The sequence below is a fragment of the Gymnogyps californianus genome, chromosome 13, assembly GCF_018139145.2.
Source record: "Gymnogyps californianus isolate 813 chromosome 13, ASM1813914v2, whole genome shotgun sequence".
Taxonomy (NCBI): Eukaryota; Metazoa; Chordata; class Aves; order Accipitriformes; family Cathartidae; genus Gymnogyps; species Gymnogyps californianus.
In genome coordinates this window covers 18,775,144-18,802,005 of record NC_059483.1, presented here as the reverse complement: position 1 = coordinate 18,802,005, position 26,862 = coordinate 18,775,144, and the positions used below count along the sequence as shown (strand labels likewise).

At 59.6% G+C, this 26,862-nt stretch overlaps 1 protein-coding gene across 1 annotated transcript in view; it reads left to right on the top strand.

Moving 5' to 3' along the window:
• Positions 1 to 26,862, top strand: part of CACNA2D2 (calcium voltage-gated channel auxiliary subunit alpha2delta 2) — a 226,173-nt gene that overhangs the window by 184,328 nt on the left and 14,983 nt on the right. Inside the window, exons 5-14 of the mRNA XM_050904656.1 lie at positions 9,386 to 9,430; positions 16,666 to 16,804; positions 20,519 to 20,650; positions 20,935 to 20,992; positions 23,179 to 23,229; positions 23,403 to 23,502; positions 24,338 to 24,496; positions 25,001 to 25,108; positions 25,841 to 25,919; positions 26,124 to 26,173. Coding sequence (XP_050760613.1) covers positions 9,386 to 9,430; positions 16,666 to 16,804; positions 20,519 to 20,650; positions 20,935 to 20,992; positions 23,179 to 23,229; positions 23,403 to 23,502; positions 24,338 to 24,496; positions 25,001 to 25,108; positions 25,841 to 25,919; positions 26,124 to 26,173 — 921 coding nt within the window. The remainder of the gene's footprint in view (positions 1 to 9,385; positions 9,431 to 16,665; positions 16,805 to 20,518; positions 20,651 to 20,934; positions 20,993 to 23,178; positions 23,230 to 23,402; positions 23,503 to 24,337; positions 24,497 to 25,000; positions 25,109 to 25,840; positions 25,920 to 26,123; positions 26,174 to 26,862) is intronic.

Genomic DNA, 26,862 nt, shown 5'->3' with positions numbered 1-26,862 from the left:
CCCCGTGCACCCCGCGCTGGGCTGGCACCCAGGGGTGGATGCCCTGTAGGCAGGGCACGGGCAGGGCGGGCAGAGCTGGAGCAAGGTCCCGGTGCTTTGCAGCAGTCCTCGGTGCTTCTGCTCATCCCCTGGGCCGCAGGGACAGGCAGCTGTTGCACTGCAGGGGCTGCTGCTGCAGGGCCCCTCCGCAGCCCCAGAGAGCTCCGTCACCATCCAGACCCGGCTGCCTTCCGCTGCGAGGAGGATAACAGTCGGGATACAAAACATGCCAGGAAAGGCTGTAGCACTGGGGAGCTCTTGGCTCGTTTTGCCATTCACGGCACAAACCTTTCAGAAATCCACTTTCGTAGAAAAAATATTTTTAATAGCACTGTTTGCAACCACTTAATCAAGGTAATTAGGAGCGAGTCACCCAGAAACAATGTGCAGCGATGCGTCACCACAGAGCTCGCTGCAGCTTTATCAGGACAGCCCAGACCCGGCTGGGACACTTGATGGACTGGCCCAGCTCTGCGCACAGCACCCGGGGCGCTGGGCATTTGCTCCCCCCCAGCAGGCAGCCCTGCCAGGCCCTGCCTGCATCAGCCCTGGTTCCCGGGCAGAGCAGAGGGACAGAGGGGCTACGTAAATGGCTATCGCTGCCAAGGTTGAACCTCCTTTTTGCCGTTCTTCATCCATAAAATGGGAGGGCACGGTCAGACCTGCATGGCAGCACCGGTGACACTGGCTCTGCTGCTGCCCCCGGCTTGTTGCCGGTGCTGGCATGGGCAGCGGGCAGGGAAGGCAGCAGCTCAGCATCCCCAGCTCCTCCTCTCCTCCCTTCCCACCGAGCGGCTTGTTCCTTCTGGCCGCAGCTCTCCCCTCCTCGCCCAGCGTGTCGCGTCCTACCCTCACGCCAGAGTCGATGACAGATTGTGGCGAGCGCGGTTATTTTTGTGTTTCCATCCGAAGGCGCGCCGGCAGATGCTGAGTGTTTGCGCTGCATTAGTGCTAATGGCAGCCCCATTAAACCTCGCTGCAGATGGGTTGCTATGGAAGTCCAGGGGAAAATGAAACAGGAGCAGGAGCCTGAGCGGCTGGGAGGCTGCTGCCAGCAATCGCTCACAACCCATCTCTACAGGGGAAGTTTCCTTTTTCTCGCTTTTTTTTGGTGTTCCCAGCCACATGCCGGCCATGCTGGCCTTTCTGAAGGGGTTGAGTTCAGCCTCCCACCTCAGGGGGCTTTGCAAAGCACCTCCCTGTTCCCAAAACACTCCTTCCTGCCCCACGCTGTCCTGCCCCGTCCCTGCTCCTTGTCCTTGCCCACCCTCAGGACCTCCATGTCTCCCGGCCGTGCCAAGCCGGGGCCCTGTCCCTGCGTGTCCCCAGAGCTCCTCTGGACACCAGAGCACTTTCTTTGGCTGAAAGCAGTCTTGGCCCCAAGGTCACCCATGCAGTGGCACCCGGAGCACCCCTCACATTTTCCCTCCACCTTGTTTCACCCTGGGGCTGGGTGGCAACTCGGGGTGGCATGGTGGGCAGGGATGGGGGGACGGCGGGGCAGGCTGCAGTGCGGGGCCGTTGTATCACCCTCGGTGATTTGGAGGGGGGAGAGGCCGTGCCCTTCCCCACCTGCACAGCGAGGGTCTCTCAGGGGTGCATGTTCACCCACTAGCAAAGGCTGGCGGAGCCCTGGAAAGGCGAGAGTTGGGTCCCATTGCCATGGGATAGGCTTCCACCACAGGGCACTGGACCACCTGGCACCGGTACGGTAAGAGACCACAAAAACCTCCTCAGTTTGTAGTGGCCTGGCCAACCATTTTTCCCAGTGAGAAGCTTCTGGCCTCTGGGCTTGCAGCCAGGGCTCTGCAGGGGGTCCGCCGGGACAGGCTGGCTCCACTCTGTGCAGAGCCACGGGTGTCTGTCCCTCGAGGCACATCAGGGCTGTCCCCCTGCTCTGGATGTCCCCAGCCCTGTCCCCCAGCCATGGCAGCGGTGCCGAGCCCCCCCTGCAGACCATCCCCAGCAGCAGATGGAGGTGCCAGAGCTGCAGCCCACACCGCGATGCTGTTTACCAGGTTTCCATCCGCTGTTTGCCACCCTGCTCAGGCGAGAGACCAGCAAAATGTGCCTGTGAAAACGCTGGAAGGTCATGTTGAGTTTTTTGCTGCCATCCTTTGTATCCATCCTCGCTGACAAGCTGCCATGCTGCCCGTTGGGCATCCCAGCCGGCTCTGTGTTCTCCCAGCTCCTCTCTGCCTGCCAGCTCCACTTTCCTCCAGGGTTTTCCAGTGCCTTAGGTTCTTTTCCAGACCTTCAGCCCCATCCCAGCACCATCAGCAGGGGTTCAGGTGTCCCACACCTCCACGGCACGTGGGAGCAGGGGCCATGCTGACCGGGGGGATGCCGTTGAAGGCGCAGGTCTGCGCTGCCAGCCGCAAAATGCATCCCAGGGCATCGGCATCACTGTGTGTCAGTCTGCTGGGGCTGCCGGAGCTATTTGTCCCTTTAAGGGACACGCCGATGCTGTGGAGAACCATCCCTGCATTTATGTGTGCTTGGCAGGATTATATAAATTGCCTTTAAAAGTTGACTTTTTTATAAGCCATTTTCTGCTTCATAAAATGTTTATTACTGTTGTTTTTCTCCCAGTTCTTCTTCCTCGCTGCATTTTCCATCACTACACTGGGAAGCTCCCCTCTTCCTCTGCCGTTGCCCCCCTGCCTCCCACCTCTCCCCACCTTTTAGGAGAGGAAAGGAGCGTTTGAAGGGTCAGAGCCCAGCAGGCCTTTTCTCCTTGGAAAAAAAAATAGCTATACATTGAGCTGCGGATGTAAGAGCTGCTGGGGACGGGGTGTAACTGCTGGGCGCAGCATGGGCGGTTTTGGGGTGCGGTGGCACGCGTGGAGGCGGCAGAGGGAGCACGGGCACCGGGCAGCCCAACGCCGCTGCCTCCATCCATAACCCCCGCCTGCAAGCACGCAAGCAAATAACAAAGCCCAGGTAATTTCAAGCTCCATTAGAAATGAAACTCCGGGGAAAACGGGATCGCTGTTTGCCAAATGGGGAAGGACAGGAGGAATAACAGAGATTGCGCTCCCGGCCGCCCAAGAAAGGTGAGGGATAAAGCGGGGGGACATGGCGGCACGGCTGGATGCCCCTTCGGAGCCATACAGCCCTGGATGCAGCATCCCTCCGGGCGCGGGGCCCTGCCGACCAGCCGCTCCATCCGGCACTGCCGCAGTGCGCCCAGTGCGTGTCTGCGGTGGGAGCGGCGGCGGTGGCACACCGCGCGTGGGCGCCGGCAGCTGTTCCTGTGGGTTTGCCACGGCGATGCAGGCAGGGCTTTGTGTTCAAAGCGCCGTTAGAAGGGCGAACGCTAGCTCCTTATCCCCGTTTCATTTTTCTCCTCCTTTAATTACAGATCCTACTTATCGGCCGAGAACAGAAAGATCGTCGCCGTAACCTTGCACTTGCCCTTGTAGAAGGTTTACCTAAAAAGTTAGAAAATAAAATCAAATACTCTAATTTGCAGTCGTCTTGCCATTTCAAACCCAGTTTTCATTACAGCACAGAAAGTGCATTGAAGCTGTGTTTATAACCCCCTTTTAGATAACAAATCACATTTTCTTTTGGCTGGCGAGTGTGTAGAATTGATATTTTTTTTTTCAGTTTAATGGGTTTGTGTGTTCAGGAATGATCTCCATCAACTGAGAGTCTTTATTGTGTTTGATATAATGTCAGCTTTCATTACGCTCGGAGAATTACTGTGTTAAAGCACCAACCTTGCTGTAGAGCCATTCTGGCTGAAAAGCAGAACAAGAAAGTCATTCACAAAAACCCTGTGTCGGTGCCGTTCCCTCTTAAAAGCCAAGGGCGGGGCTTGAGGGGGCTCCCCTCGCCCCCCACCCTGCAAGACGGCCGGGCCACCCGTGGCAGTCCCATGGGTGTGATGGTTCGGTGCGGGGGCTGCCGGCTTTCCTCCCGGTGCTGCCGTCCCGTCCCATCCCGTCACTGGCAGGGCAGGGGGTCCCCGGCACCCACCGGCTCTGCACGGATGCTGACATCCCTGGCTGGGATGCTGGCAGCGGAGGGGAGAGGCAGCCGCCTCTCGTTTGAGGCAGCCGTGAAGGAGCGGGAGCGGACAGGAGATTTCGTGTAAAGAAGAATAGCTGGTGAGGCGTGATCAGATAAAACATCTTCTCGGGGAGATGAAAAAACTGTTGACGGGTCACCTAAATATTTCCCCAGCTCTGTCAGAGAGGCAGAGGGAGGAAATTGCTTTTTAAAAAAAAGATGGCAAGGCAGATTATGATGACTGTTTCCACCTGTCCCGGGTAATGCGTACGGTCTCTGCTGCTGGATAGGATGCGAGGGGACTCGCGTGGCCAGGGCTGCAGGAGAGGCATGGTCCCCACCAGACCGGTCCTGAGTCCATCCGACAGCCTGTGGTAGCTGGGGCTAACCATGAGTATTTTCCTCTTCCCGGAGACTGGGGAAGGATTCATCATGATGCGTATGGACAAGGATAGCTCTAGCCCAGTGGAAATAAAAGGTTCAGCCCCTACCAGCCGCTGCCAGTGTTTTTCCTGATGCCCAGAGCCAGGCGTGGCTGTGATTGCAGGTAGGAATTTCTCCCAGGAATTCATCCGGTCCCTTTGAGAGCCTGTTCCTGGCTGTGGCCCTCGCGCTGCCCCATGGCAGCTGTTGCAGAAACACTTTCTTTGCCTTGTTACGCAGCCAAGAAGGCTGCTGTGCTTATGGCAGGGCTGGGAGACCTTGGGGTGAGCACTCACCCGGCTGAGATCTCCAGCCCCAGCTGCCAGCTAGGGCAAACTGGCCGGCACGGACCCGTCCCCAGGCACGGCCATCGGCCAGTCCCATCCCACTCCTCCCGACGCAGGCGGGCTTGGCAGGGGCGATGCTGCGGTGGGAACGCGCTATGTCCTCCTGCTCGTCCCCTGCTGCCACCCGGCCTTAATGCAGACACGAGGCTGCGGGTGCTGCAGGAGCGGTAGGAGCTGCGGGAGCTGCGTAACCCTGCGCTGCAGGGTGTCTCCCATACGAAAGGTGCAACTATAAGCAAAATCTGTTGCTATTTCTGCATGCTTAATGGTTCAGGGACATGAAGAACTCCCTAAATATTCATTGCCCATTATAAGTGCTGATGGCAGAGGAAAGATGGACTTGTGAGCAGAGCCACTGGTGCTGTGTGGGCATGCTGTCTCCCGCTTGCTCTCGCCACCTGCTGAATTGCCCACGGGCCTGAGCAGGCACAGATCCCGGTCACCTGGCTTGTCCTCACATCAGCACGCTATGGGCTGGGTTGCTGGCTCTGCCACTGGCCCTGTCCGGCCCCGTCCAGCAGCTGGCAAATGGGTAGGTGCCGGCTTGGGATCCAGCTTGTCTTCCCCACCACCCTCCGAGCTCCTCCTAACTGCCTGGAAGGCAAACCACTGCAGGATTTGGCTCTTCCAGAGCCAATTAAATCTTGAAAGAGATTTCCTGACCGCAGGGCTCACACATGCTGCTTGGAGAAATGAAACCTGCAGCCGGAGGGCTGAGATGGACCAAAATCAGTGCAGTGCACCGGGAGCTACCTGCAAAATCAGCCCGAGGGGCTGCAGCATCCCCAGGGCATGCAATCAGCAGGGTGACCCTTACAAGATGACAGCAAGCAATCCTGTGGAGGACGACAGATCCACAGGAGAAGGATTAGCCAGCTCAGGTGATCTTACGGAAAAGCTATAGGGGGAGAGCGAGCCATGGCCCCTCTGCTGTGTCCCTGCCAGCTGCGTTGCTCCAGCAGGACGGGCTGGAGCAAGGAGCTGATGTGCCACCGACAGCTCCTTCCGAGACTTTTTCGGGGCAGTGGTAGCAGCATGCGTGACGTGGTTTGATTGCCACCTCGTTAAACTGCTGATGCGGAGGCTTGGGCCAGCACCCCTCCATCCTGACATCGCCAGGCTGCAGCGAGATAGCAGAGCACTGACCTTTCTAGCGTTATTTTTAGTTGCTGTAATTGTTTTAGGCGAAAAAAGACCTATTTGAGTGCTCTTGGAGAAGGCTGTGCAGGGGGTGGCGGGGAGGAGTGCCCCTCACCGCCCACCTGAGACCCCCTGTGCCCCTCCTTGTTGTGGGCTTTGGCTCAAACCTGGTCTGCCGGCACATGGCCAGGGAGCACCCGTGCCGAAGCAGGGTCCTCCCTTGAGCTGCTGGCAAGGCTCCAGCTTGCAGCTCTGCAGAAGCTCACAGCCTGGTTTCGTTAATTAGCTTTTTGCTTGGCATTTTGGTGTAAAATCGGCAAAGGAGTGGAGCACGGGGCTGTTAGGGAGGGCTCAAGGGGGACAAGCAGGACCTAGGGTCCCGGGGAGACTCTGGCACGCAGCATCCCTGGAGCCCCATCCAGGAGGTCCCACCTGCATCAAGCCCTGGCCGGGGGCTGCCCGGTGACACCGAACCACAAGGGTTTGGTGCAGGCATGGTGGTTGCTCAGTGGCTTTGCCAGAGAAGCCTGGGCGATGGCTTCAGCAGCGTTTGCAGATTACTCTACAATTCCACTTAACTCCCAAAGTCGTTTCCCCCTAACTTGCGCTGAGGGTTTAGGAGACTGAAATAACCCTGTGCTTATCCGCTAGCGACACGGCGCTTGCAATGCCATTACGCAGATGCCGTTTGGCAATTACGGTGTGAGAAAATGGGCAGCGGTTAACACATCATCGAGGAGCAGCTACCCAGCGTCCACCTCCCCTTCAACGTGAACCAATGAGTGCTTTTTGCAGGCTCGTTTGCAAGAGACGGGGCAATGTTTTGCCCTGAAATCCCTCGACATTTTCGCCCCCTTGTTTTCTTTATTGGTATTTATTCTGAAAGGCTCTAGAAATATCAGTGCTATTTACACAGACCGGGTGCTGAGTTTAATGCGGACCAGAGCAGGAGGAAGAGAGGATTACATGAAGAAGGCGAGTGTGGTTTAAAAAACAAATATTACAGAGAGAAAATTGTAGGACCCCACGTTGCCTCTCGGGAGACCCCTGGCATCTCTCTAGAGCGTCTCCGAGGGCTCTGTCCCTCCTTCCTGGAATAAATTCCCACCGGCTCCACTGGCCTCCGGGTGCCGAGGACGCAGATGCCCTGCCAGCTCCCACAGGCTCCCTCTCACCCCATGAACCGCCCCCAGCATCAGCAGGGTTGTGGCAAGGAGAGTGGAGCCTGGCATCGGGGCACATCACGGGGCCCGGGCCGTGGTGATGTGACGCTGGCTGTCCCATACGTGCCATCTCATATGTGCAAACCTCAGCTGCGGCGTGGAGCGGGGCTGGGATCTCACCCGGCTGCTCCTGGGGTCGTCAGGGCTTGAAAAAGTGCATGGCAAGGGCTCTGTGATCCCTAGGGAAACTGGTGGGAGAGACGTCCTTCCAGGAGGTCTGCTCCCCGTGCCGTGCCGTGCCGTGGGAGCACTGGAGCAGGTGAAAGCAGGACCAGGGGACCAGCTCTCCTCCTCGAGCATCACCTCGCACCCTCTCGCCCACTGCGGGAGTGGGGCCACCACGTGTTGGAGGGGATTTGAGCTTTTTGGAGGAGCTGATGGAAGATAAAATGAATAACAAAGTGCCTTCTGGATGGCTGTTGTTAGTCACACTCACTTCTGATTAAAGATCATTAAACATGAAATTAGCTCGTTTGTGTTACGGGTCTCCCGGGGGTTCCTTTAATTAGGAAGTGCAGATGGCCGCAGACCCGGGAAGACGGCAGCGCCGGTGAGGGGCAGGGGCGTGCATAGGGCCGGGAGCGGTGCGGGGAGGGCATCCGAAGAGAAATTAATTTTTTTTTCCCTTTTCTTGTTGTTGTAAACCCCTCAGCATTTCACAACAAATCACAGATAATTAATAAGTACATTCCCTTAATGACTAGGCTTTTTAATAGCAGAAATTGGAAGATGCTGCGTCGATTTTTTTTTTTTCACTTTCCCCTCTTGGTGCTGCCTTGTCGCCATGATGAGAGTCACAGAGCCCATGGGAGGGACCAGCCCCTCTGCCCAGGAGGATGCTGAAACTGCCCTTTGCAATCTCCATCCCGGGGGGACATCGGCTGCGAAGCCTGCCGGGGTCCCCCTGCCACCGGTGCCCCCGAGAGAGCAGCATCCCCGCTCCAGGGGCTTTCCCGCCTCTTGGTGGTCTTGTGTCTTAACAGCCTGGAGAAGCAGCAGCAAACCGCTCTAGGGAGCAGGTTTGTGGCTAGAGGATAATGCCGGCGAGGGGTGAGTGACTGCCAGCTCCCAGTGGGGCCGGGACGGTGGAGCAGGTGGTGCCGGCTACCTGGTGAGCTGCTCGGACCTGCCGGTCCCTTTCCCTGGCATGAGCCCATGACCAGGCTGGGCTGGGTGTCCTGGTGCCACCAGCCCTGGCACAAGCCCGTGGCCGGGCTGGGTGCCGTAGAGGCAGCAGAGCAGGAGCAGGGAGGACGGGGAGGCAGTCAGCGGCATTAAGGTTTTGGCTGGGTTTCTGTTCTGGGCCCAGATCTCTTTCCTCATTAAATAATAACAGCAATAATCATCCCAAAGCGCTGCCTGTGCATGCAGGGAGGAAGACTGGTGTGCGCGGCGGCTGCTGACGGCTGATTGAGTGGCAGACATGTTCGTGCCACGACGGCTGCCGGTGTGCCTGCATCGTGCTCGCGTCCCGGCACGCAGAGAAGAGTCTCCGAGTGCCCTTTAATTACCCCTTCTGATGGCACACGAAACGCTGTTGTGACAGCATTGCTGCTCTCCGAATTGCCTCTTTAGGAATTTTATCAGCTGCCTCCCGTCCTGACAAGCGGGGAAGAGGAATCCGAGTAGAGCTTTCTGCCTAAATAGGCTCTAAATACCCCAAATTAATGACGTGTGTTTCTCTGCGGAAGCAAGGACGCTCTTCTCCCTGTTTCTGCCACGTGGGGAGGGAAGCTCTGCCGGCTGCGGGGCCGCTGCCTGCCACGCTGCCCACCACACTGCCTGCCACGCTGCCCGTGCCCGGCTCTCCTGCGGCTCCCAGTGCTTGCAACAGGACCAAAGCATCCCGGGCGCAGGGACACCCGCTGGCAGCGCAGAGGCTGCGGTCACACCGGTGGCACTGTCACGGGGCTGTTTGGCTGTGGTGGAGGCTGTGCATGGCCCCACACTGCTGCGGCTCGGCAGCAGCCATGAGCGGAGGGAAGCGTGGCAGGCGATGGCTGGTCCTTGGATGGCGGACGAGGGGGATGTGGGACGTCCCAGGGAGAGCGTGGGGTCAGGCAGGGTTCGGTCCCCAGCAATGTGGTGGCTGCCAGCAGCATGGCGGAGGTGCCGAGGGGACGAGTAAGGGGGAGGGACCCCTCTGCCATCCCTGTCCCTGCCCGGCACTAACTCAACTCTCCCTTTTCTCTGCAGGAGGAAGACATCGAGTACTACGACTCCAAGGCCGACACTGAATACGTGAGTACCGTCCCTGCTGCACTGCCGGCACAGTCACCACCCCGTCCCAGGGCTGAGCTCCTTGCTGGGGCTGTCCCAGCACCGTACTGGGGGGGCATGGCACAGCATTCATTACAGCCGGCATAACAAGCCTCTGCAGTGGGCAGTGAGTGCCCGGTGCGCAGCCATGTCCCCCCCAGCCGAGCCGTGGTGGCATCTGTCCGCCGGCGCCAGGCCCGGCAGCAGGCAGGTGGGCAGGTCGCTCTGCTGTCTGCAAAAGTCTCTAAAATTAAAGCTGGCATCTGAAATTCAAATGAAGAGCAAACCTTTAATTAGAGACTGAATCTAATTCTCTGCCCCACTCCCGGCACAGCCGTCCTGTGATTTCTGGCAATCAGTGCTTTAAATACAGACCCAACAGCTCCGCTCTCCTGGCGCTCCCGAGGGGGCTGGCATTTGCCGGCTCCTCCGCGCAGTGACAGTGACGGCACTCAGGTGCCGCGCTGCGGGCGCAGGGTGCTCCGCTGGCAATGGCTGCTGCCCCGCAGCACCCTGCTTTGCTGGCAGGTGACGGGTCACCTGGCTCCTACGTTGTGCAGTGCCGTGGCATCCTTCCGAAACGGGGACTCGCCGGGTCAGTGATGCTCTCGGCGTGGTGCCGCTGGGGAGCGGGTGCATTGCGGTGTCCTCGGAGCTGGCCGGGAGCCCCAAGCAGAGCGGTGTGGGGGCTTGGGGACAGCCCCAGCCAGTGCCGGTGCCCTGGGCCCGGTCCTTGCCGCAAGGCAGAGCTGGCAGCAGATGTGCCATCCGGGGATGGTACCGCAGCGGGAGGGGAGGAGCGGCAGCACATGGCGTTGGCAGCAAACCACTTGCAAACCACATGGCCTTGTTCGAAAATAACACTCGGGTGACCCCGCAAGCCTTCAGAAGACCCCATGCAGAAGGGAGGGGAGGATCCGGGCTTGATGGGGTCGCACCAGCTCAGGCGATGCACCCTGCACTGAGCTCCGGCTCTCCTCTCACTGCGCCTTGGAGGTGATGCCCCAGAGCAGAGCTGGGGGCAGGCTGGAGCAGAGGATGAATGCCTTCAAAGCAGAGTTACTGACAAACCGTCGGTGCCATTGTCCCCAGGCAGTGACAGCAGGATGGCTCCTTGGCAGGGGAAGCCAGCCACGGAGAGTCTGGGAGGTGGGATGGAGAGGTCGGGCAGATGCTGTGACCGAAGGAGAGGGTGCTTGCTTTCCCAAGCAGGTCTCCCGGCTCAGGGTCCCATTCATTTAGAGGAGGGGATGTCTCCTGTCCCTCCCCAGCCTGGGGGAAGCTGCCAAAGGAGGGAGGGGAGGATCCTGCTCTCCATGGCTGCTCCGGAGAGGATGGAGCTAATGGGCTTAAAATGTATTAAAGCAGATTTTGGATAGAAGCGGAGGAAAAACTGGCTGGTGGTCAAGGCAGGAGGAGACAGCCTGGGGAGCAGGGCAGCTCCCTGCCCGGGGCGGGCCAAGGAGAAGGACTGATGCATCCATCAGGCTGGGCAGGGCTTTTGCCGTTACTGCTGTGGGGCAGGGGACAGGGGAGCTGGATGTCCCCATGCCCGGTGTTACCCTGACTGGTCCCGGCTGCCCACACCCAGCTGGTGTTGGCAGCAGTGGTCCAAGCTGGCAGCTCCTGGCTGTTGGCTTTGGGATTAGCCATTTCTGCAAGTGAGAGCATCCTGGTCACATTAGGCAGGATTAGGAAATGGGAGGCATCTCGACCTCGGAGCTGTGCCTGCTGAGCCCTCCCGGCACACGGGGCAGCGGGGAGAAACAGCGTACTGCAGCATGGCACGGTGTCTCTGGGGACCATGGGGCTCAGCTCCCTGGTACCCGGCCCTTCCCCAAGGGAGGCGGCGTGTCATCGGGGAGGAACAGCCCTGCAAATCCATGATCGGCCACACCGACTTGAGTCCTCCTCTGGGGAAAAATCAAACAAAACTGGGGGTGTCCTCTTGCCGAGGTTTGTGGGTTCGGCAGGGAGGGTGCTTCCCTATCGATGCCGTTGCTGCTTCCTGGTGAAATCCCAGCAAATTTAATTCCAGCAGAAATAATGGAGAGAAAAGAAGGTGATGCTGAAATAAAAAAGGAGGGAGATGATACCAGAAGATCTGAATGGAACTAGATAGCGCTCTTTCTGTCTTTTCTTTATTTAGCTTCAATTTTTATATTTAAATTGAGCGGGATCTAGCTGAAATGGAGTTAGTTCTGATGGACAATGCCTATTCAACATAACTGGGGCTTATTCACAAGCCTTACACCGGCTTTAACTACAGTGAGAAAGAAATGAGCTTCCTGTTCATTTTGTATGCACCTCAGCTCCACTGTCTTCCTAAACAGATTTTGGACTTCCAAATGGTTTTTATCAAATGGGAACATTAGAAAATTTTCCTGGGGGTCCCCAAGGCTCTCAAAATGTTTGTGGAAGCAGAGAAGTTTTCACCTTTCCCCGCTAGCAAGGGCTATGGGGTTTATCCAGGGAGAAGTGCTCAAATCAGCAGATGCTCTCAGTTGGGTATCACAGGCAGAACAACGCAAAAATAAAGTGATTTTCCATCTTCAGTATTGCATTTATGGCAGAGGATGATAAGTCACAGTTAAGTCAAAACTGTGGCCACAGTCCCCTGGGATGTGCCGTTTTCCGGTGGAAGGCAGCACAGCTCTGTGAAGGTATCTTCGCCCCAAGGTCAGCCCTCTGGCACCCACCCGCCTGCTCGAGGTCCCCGGGGAGGGGTGAGAGCGAGGGGCTGGTGGTGGGAGGCTCTGTGCCAGCCTCAGCACCCTCCGGTGCAGGGGAGGCAGGGGAGAGCGCGGCGCCAGTCCCGGCCGCAGGCAGGAGCTGCCGGCCGCAGGCAGGGGCTGCCCGCTCGCCGCTCACCCCGCTCGGGAGATGCGGCGAGGAAAGGGAGGAGGGAAAAAAAGCCCCTAAATGTCAGCAGCAGATGAAGGGTGTTGGAAAATTTAATCTTCCAACTTTCTCAACTAATGTGACATTTGGATTTCCTCCCGATAAGCTATCAGCCCCAGAAGTTTCTTTCTTTTGCCTTTTTTCTTTTTCTTTTTTTTTTTTTTCCCTTCTTCTCTCCTCTGGCTGGTAATTTAAAAATAAATGGTCTAGAAAGATCTCTAAACAGTACCTTTGGCAAAGATTAAAAAAAGCGAAGGGGGATAGGGGAGCAGGCTGGCAGGAGAGACTGATTGTTGTTTATAACCTGGGCTGCTATAAAAGCAGGAATGTGGCTGGAGAACACACTGTCTCCCTCCATGGCATTAAATTGCCGCATTTCAGGAAAAGCTGAGATATTTAAGAAGGAGAAAGGCCCTTTTGCACGGGCCTGGAGTTTCTCAGCCATGTGCCGGGGGCTGGCATTTATATTCATTATTAGTAGTAATCATGGTGTGTTGATATGAATATTTCGCTAGCTTTTCCAGACTTAACATGGATGGGTGCCCCTGGGAAATTTAAAAGGATGTGTTGGGATCTCGGTGAGATATATTCTTGATCGGGCGTGTGTGGGGCAGGATGTGAGATGCAGGGATGCTGTTGGGGTGCTGCAGCTCGCAGGAGCTCTGCTGGTGCCAGGGGTACCAGGAGGAGCACCGGCAGGGGAAGGCTGTGGCTACTCGGCTTGTCTGGAGCTGCGAAACCCCAGCCGGCATCCCGGAGCAGCCGCCTGTGCCGCTAGCCGGATCAGCCCCGCATTTGTCATCGGTGCTGCCATTTAAGCAGTCATCATTAGCTGTGATGGCTCGTTCCCATGGAGATGAGCAATGAACGGGGGTGTCTGCATCCACGGGAGCTGCCTGGCCGAGGCATCGCTTCTGCGCCAGGTCACATCCCGGCTCGATCTGCAGCTCCAAACCCCGTCACTGGTGGGGACCCCCGATAGTCCTTGTGCCCTTGTGGGCGGGCTGGCTCTCCTCACCCAGCACCAGCCTGGATGTGATGGAGGGCAGGTACTTGCCGAGAGCATGGCAGCCTCCAGTAAAGCTGTTGGGTGGTACCACTGGTGCTCACTGGGTGTTGGGGCATCTCTGGGTTTTGCCCCATCTGTCATTTTGGGATACTCAGGAGAAAATGTTGTGACTGGCAACGCAGCTGCTAAAGCACTGAAGATGGCAAAAGCTCTCGGTGCGTGATGACTTCTTGCTGAAGCCATAAATACATGTAATATTGATATATTGCCATGGAGTTGATTTCTAATGGTGTGTAGCAAATAATATATTCAAACTGTAGCATCTATTTGTGTTACGTTGTACATATTGTAACAGATAAATAGATGTTTCCTAGTTCTTCTGAAATGTAATGATGAGAAATGCTGCAAAATCTGGCTGGGGGCCTGCCAAGATGCTCACAGTTAAACCGGTGTAAATCCAGGAGAACTTGAACCATCTTCTCCTTTGCTCTAATATAAACTTAATGCAGAATTTCTTCCTCCGGCCTTCCCAAGGTGACTCCTTGTAGCCCCAGCCTAGCACCGAGATGCTCCCATCCCTGCCTGGGCTGGTGACAGCTTTGCCTGCCTTTATCCGGGTGGAAATGACCCCATTTCAGGGGCCAAATTCAGCCTGGCTTAAACAGGAATAACTCGGTTGAGGTTGGGAGATTTATGGATAAAGGATAAACGCAGCTTGGATAACATCAGCTCTTTCCATGGGTCTGTTTGCCATATAGGTGTCGGTGATGCATGAAGTGTCCTACGTATAGATAGCTGTATATTTGTCTCTGAGATCTATACATATGCCTCTTTACAGCTACATGAATGAGAGCAGCCAGACAGCGCCGAACCTGGCAGAATACAAATTAGTCCCTCAGAAGTGGGTAATATAAAGGAATAATGATAAACAGAGGAGCAGTAATTATATACAGTAGTTCCAGCTCCGGTGAAGTGGGGAATAACCATGCCAGCATGGGGGAAATAAGGAGGGTTGGATTTTCCCGGCTGCCAGCGGTGGCGGGGGGCAGCGGATGGGCTGGACCCGGGCAGGGTGCTGTGATGATGTGAGATGGGGAGGGACGGGGAGATGTCACCAGGACTTTGCTGGGCTCATAGAAAAAGCGTTCTAGTGTCAAAGCAGAGTTTTTGGTGCTGTAGGTGCCCTCGGGGCCACAGCTGTATCCTGTCTAAAGCCTGTTTTCAGCAGGCACCTCTAAATCACTGTCTGGTGCTCGGAGAGGTTGGCAAGGACAAACTATTATGTGTGCAACCGCTTTCCCCCAGGGACCTGAGCCCCACATTAATGGCAGGTTTGGGGCTGGATCCACCCTCTGGATAGCCCACGGCCTGGCTGCTACGGACACGCAGCCAGGTTACCGGCTCTGCTGTGGCATTACGGCTTTGCAGGGGGTCTGGCAGTTGGGTTTGTGCCTTTTCTTCAGATTTACACGAAATCGAGAGCATAATCTGGATTTCAGTCTTGGCGACATGGCTCAGGGGAGGTGGGGACGGTCCCTGCCCGCCTCCCGCTTGGCTACTGTGGCTGTAGTTGAGTTCAGCATCTTCCTGGGCGGCTGGAGCCCCCACGCCGGGATCAGCTCGGTGGCGTATTTACACTCGCTGAAATTAAAGCCCAAACCTCGCGTATCAATCCTGTTATTCTCCCGAGCTGTGGCGAATGGTTTGGCCACCCCTCGCAATGTCAGGGGAATGTCACCGCCTCGGTGGCTGGCCGGAGCTGGCGCAGGGGAGGTGGCATCTCTCCGTGTTGTCTGTGGAGGGGAAACGGGGAGGAGGCCAGGAAGAACGGTTTTAAACGAGCTTCATAGTTTATTTCCCAAACACATCGTTTTCCTTTAAATATATGGCTTTTCCCATGAGAAATTCAGATCTTTTGTCCCCTGGGTTTTGTCAAGAGGAGCCTGGCCAGTGGGAGAGCTGCTTGCATGGGGCCATCGAGGACGGCAGGACGGGACTGTTCCCTACCCCTCGGCCCCACTGGTGCTGGGGTGCTTTGGCACAGGACAGCGTGGGGCATCCCTCCGGGCCGCCATCCCCGGCACGGCACCACACAAGCCCTGCCTGGAGCTGCTCACACTTCCAGTCACGTCTGCTGTCGTTTCTGCGGGGCTGATCTCTGCTACCGCAATCAGACGGCCTTACACGGGCTCCGAGATAGGCACTTCACTCGGGCGGAGGCACAAAGGGAGAGGCACTGAGCTGCTTCTCGAGCAGAATTCGCTCCCTCGCTGGGCGGCTCAGCAGTCGGACCCACTCCTGCTCTGCCGCACTCACCCCTGCCCCTTTCGCTCCCGCAGCCGGGGCCAGGAGCCGGAGCTGTCCTGTGCCCCAGCTTGGGCTTGGCATGTCCCCGCTCCTGTGTTGCCTGTCCTTGCCCATGGATGGGGCAGGCAGCTCTGTGCCTCTGCCCCCCTTCAGCGGGGATGCAGCTCCGGCGGCACAAAGGGCAGGTGCTGCAGCATCCTCCTCCTCCTCCTCCCCATCCTGAGCATCTCGCAGCCGGCTGCAAACAGCCTTCCCCAGCCACTGGGCCCGTGGCAGGGATGCGGCAGCTCAGAGCCAGCACCTTCTCCCGGGTTTCTTTGCTCCCGGCGGGATGGCAGAGGCGATTTCCCCAGCTCTGTAGCGAGGCCACCCCCTTTCTCCCAGTTCCCCACGTGGCCCTGCACCTCGGCTCCGACCCTGTCCCCCTCCCTGCAACCACCCGGCTGTCCTGCCTGCACCAGCTCAGCCCTGCCCTGCCCTGCCTTGCCGGAGGGGTTTTACCCTGGTGCCGTACTGGCAGCAGGGCCCTGGGAAGGGAGAGGAGGGCTGGGAAAGCAAGGGAGCGCGTTCCAGCGCTGGCAGTGGGGAATTCGCCATCTCTCCACCATAATTAAATATTGTTTGCATTGCTTATTGACAGAGCGCTAAGCTGCACTCCGTTTTAATTTGTTCTTTGATAGTTGCCTTTTGCCGCTAATTGATTTTCAAGGCTTTTTTTTTGGTTTGGGTTTTTTTTTTTGTCTGATTTAATACCTGCCGTGCTACCAACGCCAGAGAGGCAAGGGTAACCGGCGCTCGCCTTCGTGCCCACCCGCTCCTGGCACCCGCTCCCCTGTGCCACTGGCGGTGGCACAGGCTGCGGGCCAAATCCAGCACAAGAGCCGGCATTGCCGGTCTCCGCAGGGGGACGTCTGGTGATGGGCTTTGGGCGGTGGCGTTCGCGGTGTGCATCCAGGGCTGGCACCCCTGGGTGACCCCGTGTGCTCTGCTCATTCCCTAGGATGATCCCGATGGAGAAGAGATCGAGAGGGAGAAGTCTAACTCCTTGAAGCTGGAGTTCACTGACGACGCCAACTTCAAGACCAAGGTTAACTATTCGTACGCTGCCGTGCAGATCCCCACGGACATCTACAAAGGCTGTGAGTGCCCCTCCTCACCCGCTCCGCTCCGCTCTGTGCTGCCAGGCCGGGCTCAGCCTCCACCTCTCCTGCTCGGGGTGCCACAGCCCCGGGGACCGTCACCCCGGGGTGCCCCGGCTGGATGTCAGTGCCAGGGCAGGCTGGCTCCCAGCTGGGCGGGCACTGCGAAGAAGCAGAGTCACCATGTCAGGACAGAGGTGACAACGTGTCCCTCCCCAGGGACGCTCAAGCACTCAGTATGGGCCAAAGACGCAAACTGGGGGTTAGGCTTTATTAGGGAAGGGGTGGAGAGCAAAGGAGAAATGGTAGTTATGGCACAGGGTAAAGCTCGGCTGCGCCCACACGGCTGTGATCCTCCCCGTAGAAGAGCTCAGCAAAGCTCGAGGAGGTTCAAGGCAGGCGCCGGAGACGATCAGAGGGATGGAGCAGCTCTGTGCAGGAGCAATTACGGAGATGGCAACTCCCAGCTCATAGAAGGGAGCGAGACGGGACTGAGTGGTGGGAGAGGGCGAAGCAGGGATGCTTCCTCACTGGCTTCAGGCTTGCTGAGGTTATGAAAAGGGAGAAAAAGCAGCTGAAATCCTGCAGGAAGGCAGCCGAGGGCAATTGCAGGACAGTGTGATGCTGCCCCGGGGCAGCCCCTGCTGCCGGGAGCATGCAGGGGGTGTCAGCCCCGTGGCCGTGCCCCTGCGGCTGCCGGAGGGCACGGGCTGCTCCGGAAAGGGGGACTGGGTCCGTGGGCCAGCCCAGGAGCGGGCAGGGAGGGAGGGATGGATGGATGGATGGATGGACAGATGGGATAGGACGTGCCACACCAGCTTTCAGTCCCCGCCGGGAGGTGACACAGTCCCTGAGCTTCCAGAGCTCTCTCCTACCTCACCCTGCTGCGGTGGCACAGGGTGACAGTCGGTCTCCATTTCCCTCTAGTGGCTGCTCTGCACCAAGCTGGGGACCACTCCCGGCTGGAGATCAGCCTCCAGCACCCGCGGGCCGCATCCTGCCCCCAGCCTCAGACCCTTCTGTTGGGGGGCACCCCTCGTCTCCCCGCACCGCCAAGGGCACCACCGTCCCCTGTTTCGGTGGCGCTTGCTGAGGGCTCCTGGGTGGTCACGATGGTGACGGGGGCTGAGCTCACGTTCCTGCCCCGAGCAACGCTTTCCCGGTACACAGGCTCGTTACCAGCACGGCCGTGCTCAGAGCCGCATCGGTGCGACAATTCCACCATGGCGGCAGCAGTGGATTAGAAATTTGCAATTAGTTTTATTACCCAGCTAGCGCAGGCCAGGCAGCTAATGAAGCACATCATGCGAGTAGGGTGGGCTGCACGGGATGAAATATTCATTACTTCTCACCCCTGCTCGCCAGCCGACGCCACGGCTGATGCCCTGCCATGGCCACATAAATCACCCCGCTCGGCTGTGAGATGAGAGCAAATAGGAGATTAATGTGCTCCAGGGACTCACGGCCACTTGGAGAGGGATGCTGGAGAGGGGACAGGGCGGTGGGGGGTCCCAATGGGGGGACACCCTCCCAAAGCCCCTTCCCAGCCGGGGAAAGGGGCTGCAGCCACGGGCACAGTGGTGTGTGGGCACAGGGATCAGACCATGTCTGGCCACACCAGGGTGCTCCGAAAAGCCAGGGTGCAGGGCAGGGCGCTCAGCTGCTGCACCCCAGAGAGTGGCTTTGGGGTGCAGGCACAAGGCCACCCGTGTGCCCTCTATGCTGGGGACACCAGCGAGCGTGGCCGGTGCCCGCAGAGGTGCGGGCAGGGAGCATCTCCCCGGTGGGACCTGGCAGAGAGGCGCTATCACTGCCTGGCACGCTAATTAAACCACTGCAAAGACGCTTTCAGCCGTCACCCCTCGCTACACACACAAATTACATCCTATATGTGTTTTATTTACTGTGCCATTTTTAATTAAATCTGCAATCACTCGCTGGCAGGGCGGGGCTGGGCTCGCCCTGATGGGGACAGGGACGAGACGGGGACAGGGACAAGGATGTCACTGGGGGGACTGGCAGCTCTGGCCTCGACCAAGGGGGACAGGAGCCATCCTGACTACGAACACAGCCTCCCATCCGATGAGCAATAGCTCATCGTTCTGCACACAGGAAGGGTATAGGGGCTGTGTTTGTGTGCAGGGAGGGTATAGGGGCTGTGTTTGTTCACAGGGATGATATGAGGGCTACATTCATGCACAGGGCAGATATAGGGGCTATGTTTGTGCTCAGGGAAGGTATAGGAGCTGCATTCGGCACAAGCCTGGTGTAGCTGATGGGCCCTGAGGGTCTGGGGGCGCAGGCGCTGCCGGGGCTGTCGGGGACATGTCGGTGCCCAGCCTGGTGTCCAGCCGAGGCTGTCAGCACTGCCTGGGGCTGCTCCAGGCAAGCAGGAGTCTGGCAGCCTGCTCGCAGCCCCTTCTCCCGGGAAAAACCACGTCCTATGACAGAGCCAAACAAGAAATCATTCTAAGTGCTTAGATAACAGTGCTCTGTGTGGCCACGGCGCTGAGAAATGGCTGGGGAGATACCGACAGAGTAAATCGCGATTTGAAGGCACAGCTGTCTGAGGGAAGAAGTCTTCTTCAGCAGTGGTGCTGGGATGGAGGGATCCAGGATTCACCCTGGGTGAAACCTGCCCATGTCCCACCAGTGCCTCAGGGCCATGGCAAAGGCTTGAATGGGTGATGACAGTGTTTCGAGGAGGGACAAGTGTGGGAGGAAGCCTTAGGAGAGCTAAATATACTCCTCAAATGCTCCCCTGCAGCACCGCACGGGTTGTTCTGCCCAATGCCAAGGAGAGGGGCTGCTCCTGGGAGCTCTTGCACCCCAAAAATGCATTGAGGGTCCCCCAGGAGGGAGCAGCGCCTCGCCTCAGGGTGCTGCTGGCTGCCCGCTCCTGCCCGCAGTGGCTCAGCTGGCTCCTCCATGCCATGGTCCTGGGGTGACCCAGCACGGGCTGCCAGGGGATGCTGGGGGGCTCCCAGGTGTTTGGGGGTGCCCCAAAGGGCCCTGTGAGCACCAGGAGGTCCTGCTGTCCCCGAGGCAGCGTCCCCACCGGCTGGCCAGCCCCGTACCTGCCGCGCTGCCCCCCCACGCTCCGCCAGCCCCCCTTGATTAATCACAGGCTGGAGCTGCCGGCAGCTTATCTTTTGCTTTAATAGCTGAATAATTTAAAACCGCTGTTTCCTGGCATCTTAATTGCTTTTGCGTCAGGTGCCAGGGCCAGCAGGAATGCAGAGCAGGGCCCGGGAGGCTCTGCGCAGCCCCGTGGGGACACAACCCCTTGGTTTCCCAGCTGGTGGCTGTCCCCAGGGAGTGGGGCTGGCATGGTGGCGGGAGGAGCGGGGCGTTTTGCTGGGAAGGGGGTGAGATGGCAAGCCGCTGTCCCCAGCGGTGGCAGTCCCTGCCCCAGAGCCAGGGGACGGGGATGGTGAGCGCTCAGGGGAGCCCTGGAGGGTGGCTCGGGTCTCTGGGGACAAGGGACAGCAGGCTGATGCTGGAGCCCCGTGGCAGCAAGGGGGCCAGGGGGATGCGGGAGCGGCTGCAAAGCCCCTGTGGGCTCCTCCATGGGAAGGGGCAGAGGGGACACACCGCCTCTCCCTCCCTGCCGTCACTGTGGGGACACCGTGGTTGCCATCACCCCCCCAGCCCACCCCCAGCTCCGTTGCTCCCCCGCACCCACCCGCCCGCTCCCGGCTCTGTCTCCCGCAGCCACCGTCATCCTCAACGAGCTGAACTGGACGCAGGCGCTGGAGGACGTCTTCATCGAGAACCGGAAGGAGGATCCCTCCCTGCTCTGGCAGGTGTTCGGCAGCGCCACCGGCGTCACCCGCTACTACCCCGGTGCGTGGCGGGGGGCAGCGGGGGGCGGTTGCCGGTGGAGGGGGGGCTGGCCAAGCGCAGCCTGGGCCCTTCTCACCATGAGATCTGGGCAAGCGTCCCCCAGCGCCAGCCCTGGGGGCTGCCTGGCACACGTAACCGTACTGTGCCAAAGCCCATTGGTGTGAGCTCCCAGCCGGAGCCTGCCACCTCCCCGGCCCTGGGCATCCCTCTGCCCCGTCCCCGCGCCCCCTGTCCCCTGCCCTGGGACAGCCTTGCTTTGCTCACCACCTGCCTTCCCCCTGCAGCCACCCCGTGGAGAGCCCCCAATAAGATCGACCTCTACGACGTGCGCAGGCGGCCCTGGTAAGAGGGTGCCGGGTGGGGAGGGGGGTCCATTTGCCAGCCCTTCCTGGCCAGAAGCAGCCAGCTCCCTCCCCTTTTCATTTCACACATGGTTGGCATTGGCAAATGGACACAATAAAACGGGCAGGGGGATCAGAGCTGCAGCTATCGGCTCCCGCTCCCCTCCCCTTTTCCTGGGAAGACAGAACGGCATGGAGAGATAAATCCTTGGATACAGATCAAGCATGGAGAGCCACCCCTCGCCCTGCTCCCCCCTGCAGCCGCGGCTGCCGGCGCTCAGTCCTGGCCAGCATTCCCATCCAAACGGGAAAACAACCGGCTCTCGGAAACCATGAGCCAGGAGGATGGAGAGAGAAACGGGCAGGCAGCACCAGGCTATAGTTAAGCGATAGCTGCAAGCAGCCGTTTAGCCGCACACCAAGTGCGGTGGGATTGAATCGCTTCCCCGTAGCCCAGGTAGACCTGCTGGCTTGGCAGCGCTAATTATCATGCTGCCCACGGCGCTGGGGGAGCTGCGGCCCCCTCCTGCCTGTGGTTGCTGCCTAAAAATGCAGACGCGGAGAGGAAAGTGGGTGCAGGTCTCTGGCACATGCCCAGGGAGCCCTGTATCCCAGGGGAGCATGCCCTGCCCGGCCCCCTGCCCGTGCCGGGAGCTGCCCCCTCTCCTTGTCAGAAAGTTAGTGGCCTTGCTACTAGGGTTAATTGTCTTTGATTGCTCCACATTAATTATTAACCGTTCTCCACTGAGGTGGCCATGCAGGTTATTGGCGGAGGGGGGACTGGCAGGCCATTTTGAGGGGGCTGCCGATGCATATGGGGGCTACCAAGCCTGGCTAGCCCAGCTCCCTGCCCACTAGCCAGGACGGCCGCCAGCTTGCCCACCCAGCCATGGAGGAGCAGCAGCACCCTTCATACTGGGGGGCAGCACAGCCCTAGGAACACCCCTTTGGGGTCCTCTCCTGCCCTCGCACCGGGGTCCGGTGCGGCACACAGCCCTTGCTGCTCCGCTGCCAGGGACCACGTCCTGCCTGCAGCCTCGGTGGGGCCGCCGGCGCCACTCGCCTGCCTTCCCCTCCCTTGATGAATGGCACTATTAACCACAGCCTTCTCCCGCGGAGCCCGGGGTATTCATCTGAGCGGGGCAGCCGGAGATGGATGCGCTGCCACAACCCATTACGGGCAGCATCTTAGTTGGGCTCCGTGCCGTGCCGGCAGCCCAGCCCCAGGGAGCGGGGCAGGCACCAAGCCCTCCAGCCCCCGCCAGCCGGCAGGAAGCTTGCGGGCAGCTGCCTGCCCATCCTGCACCCCAGCATGAGGGGGGGATGTTGGGGGGATGCGGCACCCACACCAGGACTGCCCCACGTGCCAGCATCCTCTATCCCATGTCCCACGTGGGTAATCACTTGTAATTAGGGAACATCAGGACCTGGGATTAGCAATCAGAGCCTGCCCCTTCCCCAGTCCTCCCCAGTAATGGTGAGTAATTGATACTAATAACACACTAATTAATTTGTGTCAGGCCTGATCCTGATCAAGCCAGTAATGAGGCTCACTTGGACTTCAGCCATGGCAGGATCAGGCCCCACGCGGTGGGACGAGGAGGCTGGGCTGTGCCTGGCCATCGCCAGGATGGGTGCTCAGCACCGCCCTGGCTCTGTCCCACGCAGGATGGCACAGCAGGGCCGGGAGCGGGACCGGGTGCTTTGAGGGGCAAGGAAGGGTTCCCTAATTGTTTTCAGGGGGGAGGATTTACGTAGTAGTATTATTTTTCCTCCTCATAGCTAAAAATAACCTAATCAGCCTGGCCTTTGAAGCTACCAGGGGGGTAAATAGCATCTTAATATGGATGTGTGTGTCAGCATAATCAGCGCGCAGAAAAGGGCCTGCAATGATGGAAGAGTTTAGCATTTAGAGCTCATTAGGCTGATACGGTACCGAGCGGCGGGTCGCTGGCAGTCTGCCGTGCCGTGCTGCGCCACGCCACCTCCTCGCCTCCACTTGCCCGCTGCTGTCTTGTCCCTGCTCCTCGCTGCGGAGTTCACCGCAGCCATGGGTGCGCGGGTGCTCTCAGCAATGCTCCCCGGCCACCCATGCCGTGGCAGAGCTTCGCTCTTGGGCTTCACCCAGCAGGGTTGGGGTCCCCCCAAAATGAGTCGACCCCACTGACCCCCCTGTGCACCCCGCAGGTACATCCAAGGCGCCTCCTCCCCAAAGGACATGGTCATCATCGTGGACGTGTGAGTACATGGGTGGGGGCTGTGGCCGGGCTGAGCCAGGCCAGGACGGTGGCACGGCTCCCCGGGGTGCCACTGTCCCGCCAGTGGCTGTGGGGAAGCTGCGTGGAACAGCGCTGGCAGGGAGCCCCGTGCCCCCTTGCTGCCGAGCCCCCAGCACCCCTCTCTCCTGCCAGGAGCGGCAGTGTGAGCGGCCTCACCCTCAAGCTGATGAAGACCTCGGTCTATGAGATGCTGGACACCCTCTCGGACGATGACTATGTCAACGTGGCCTCGGTGAGTGCCGCGGGGAGGGCAGCAGGGCTGTACCCCTGGGCAGCTCCCAGCTCCCCACCATGGGAGCCCTTTGCCCCCAGACCCACCTGGCCAGGGGCTCTGCAGAGCAAGAAATGCCATTTTTTTTTCTTCTTAACCACCCACCTGCACATAAGCAAGGAAATGGCTGCTCAGGGCTCAGCTGTACGTGGTGGTGAATGAAAGCTGCCCCCATCATGGGGCGTTTGGCAGAGATGCTCCCGGGGTGATCCCAACCAGCCACCCCCTGTCTGTCACCAGCCAGTGACATCATGCCCCCCGCGGCGTTGTCACCAGCCCGTGACCTCACGCAGCACAGTGGCCGTGCCACCGCATCTGTGCATCGCTGGGCACCCAGCCCATGCCGGCCCTCCCCTGTCTGGCCACAAGCACGCCGGCGCTAATTAACGTGTCTGGCCCGGCTCCGTTAGCTGGATCGCTGCTCCCTTAATGAATGGGCCCTATTGCCAGCAAATGAAGCTGTAAGTGAGAGGCAGCACCTGCTCCCACTGCCGACACGGTGCGGCACGGCACGGCACGCCTGCTTGCATGAGCTCGGGGGGTCCTGCAGAAGCGAGGGTGCAGGTGAGCCCTGTGCTGGCAGCACCCACTGCCAGCGCCCACGCCAGGCAGCTCAGTGCTGGATTTGGCCCAAGCTAAGCCCTGATCTCAGCATCGGCTGTTCCTGGGTCATGGGACATGGGATGCTCCGGCCTCCTCCCACCCATGGGAGCTGAGCGTGGCAGGTGGTTTGTGCCTGCCGGAGGCTGCCCCCAACCCCTTTCTGCAACCCGTTCCCCTCCCTTTCGCCTCCCAGTTCAACGAGAAGGCGAAGCCAGTGTCGTGCTTCAAGCACCTGGTGCAGGCCAACATCCGGAACAAGAAGGTCTTCAAGGAGGACGTGCAGGGGATGGTGGCCAAGGGCACGACCGACTACAAGGCTGGCTTTGAGTATGCCTTCGACCAGCTGCAGAACGTGAGCTGGGGGCTGGGCTGCGGGCTAGGGGCGGGCCAGAGTGCACCCATGGGTGCTGGGGGCAATGGGAGAGCTCCGAGCACCTGGCTGCTGTCCCGCGCCTGGGGCTTCGGCGTGCAGAGGGGTCCTTGTCCTCCTTTGCAATGCCGGGGGGATATCCCACTCCCTGGCACGCTGTAGCCGAGGTTTCGCTGGAGCCGCTGCCCCTCTGGGTTATTAAAAGTTAGCAGGGCTGGGTGGAGGGGGCCGGATCCAGCCGGACACCATGCCAGAGGCAAAATAAAGATGAATGGTGCTATTAGGTGCTGAGCAGCAATAGCCACAACATCATTTCCAAGCAGACAGCATCCCTCCTCCTGCCTGTTCGCCCTGGCCACCCTCACCCCGGAGAAACAGGCTGGGAAAAGAGATGGGTCAGGGCCAGCCCTCCTGGCCGCATCCAGCCCTGCGCTTGGCGCCGCTCGCTCCGGGTCTGGCCTCAGGCACCGTCTCTCTGCCCCGCAGTCCAACATCACGCGTGCCAACTGCAACAAGATGATCATGATGTTCACGGACGGGGGCGAGGACCGGGTGCAGGACGTCTTTGAGAAGTACAACTGGCCCAATAAGACGGTGAGGGGCTGTGGGGCCATGTGCTGGGCTGGGGCCGCTCGCCGGGGAGGGAGACGGCTGCTCCAGGTCCATTACCAGCTTCCGCCTCATTTGCCTCATCGCCATCCTCTCTCCCCGACAGCCTGCTCCTGTACCAAGCCGCTGCCCTGGTAATGGGATGGCTGATGCACTGGTGCCGTTTATAGCTGGCTCCCACCTTGGTGTGTGGGAGGCATGGGACCATGCACCCTGCGGGCTGCCAGGGAGGGGATGGGGCTGGTGGGCTCCCCAAATGCCAGCCCCGGGGGGAGCACACCCCAAGCATGGGGACAGGGCTGCTGGCAGGCAGACGAACTGGCAGCAGGGTCCCCATTGCTGCCCAGGACCTGGAGACCCGTGGGGTGGGGGGGTTCTGGTCCATGCAGGACCCTCAGAGAGCACAGACCTTTCTGGGTGCCATGATGACCCAGCATGAGGATCCCTGGGGTAGGTGGCTTGGGCCAACACAGTGATGCTGGGGGACAGGACTGGCTGGGGCCAGGCAAGGAGAGGGGAGCTCCCTTGCTGCCAGCACAGCCAGCATTCGCAGGAGCCTTCTTCTGCCCACCTGCACTTGGCCGCGGGCAGCATGGTCTGCGGGCCACAGCAGGCAATGCCACCCTGTCCCTGGGGAGGCTGCCGTCAGCCAGGAGCGCCGGGTGTGGGAGACCAGGGTGCCCAGCAGACGGCCCTCACTGCCGCGCTCTGCCGCAGGTGCGGGTCTTCACCTTCTCCGTCGGGCAGCACAACTATGACGTGACCCCGCTGCAGTGGATGGCCTGCGCCAACAAAGGTGAGCGGGGCTGGCACCTGGCGGGCACGGGAGGCTGCAGGGTGCTGGGCTCACCCCTTGCACGGGGGCTGGCACCGGTGCTCCAGTGCATGCCGCTGCCAGGAAGGTGCTGGCTGCAACCCTGGAGGCCTGGACAGCAGGACAGCCAAACTGCGGACAGACAGACAGCTGGCTCTCCAGCTGCCTTTCTCTTTCTTTTCCAAGGTTACTACTTTGAAATCCCCTCCATCGGCGCCATCCGCATCAACACGCAGGTACGGCAGGGTGCCGGCAGGCAGGCAGCGCTGTCTGCCTGGCAGCCGCAGGCAGAGCTGCCCTCCCGGGGTGCCCTGCCTGGGGGCACGCTCAGGCAGCCCCAGCCCCACTGCAGAGAGCCCAAAGGCAGGCAGCGAGCGTGGCAGCGAGTGTGGCAGTGAGCTGGGGAGCCGAGCCGAGCCCTCAGCCAGGCCTCGCGCTATTAAAATAAGTAATTCATCTTCTGCAGCTCCCCACGGACCTGCCGCCTTTTGAGTGACTAATTATGAAACATCAGGCGTTAATCAGCACAGAGCAGAGCTGAGCGCAGGCAGGGAGCAAGCGCGGGCAGGGAGCAAGTGCGGGCAGGGCCAACCCCAGCAGCACCCCGTTCAGCAGAGCCAGGCATGTCCGCCCCACACCCTGTCCCACTGCTCCTTTTCTGCCCCTTTTCTTTATCGGATGCATATGAGGTGCCATGGTGGGCAGGTGGCGGGGGTCCCCAAGCAGGGCAGCCCCTTGAGGCAGGGCTGGCATGATGGCACAGGGGCTGCCCCCCCGCCCAGAGGACTGCCTTGAGCAAGGATAAGGAAAGCCTGGGAGAAGATCCCAAAAGGCCAGCGGTGGCAGCCGGGGAGAGAGCAGCGACATGGTCCGGGCGTGACGGAGCAAGCCCAGCCCCGGGGACGGCTGGGAGCTGGGAGGGCTC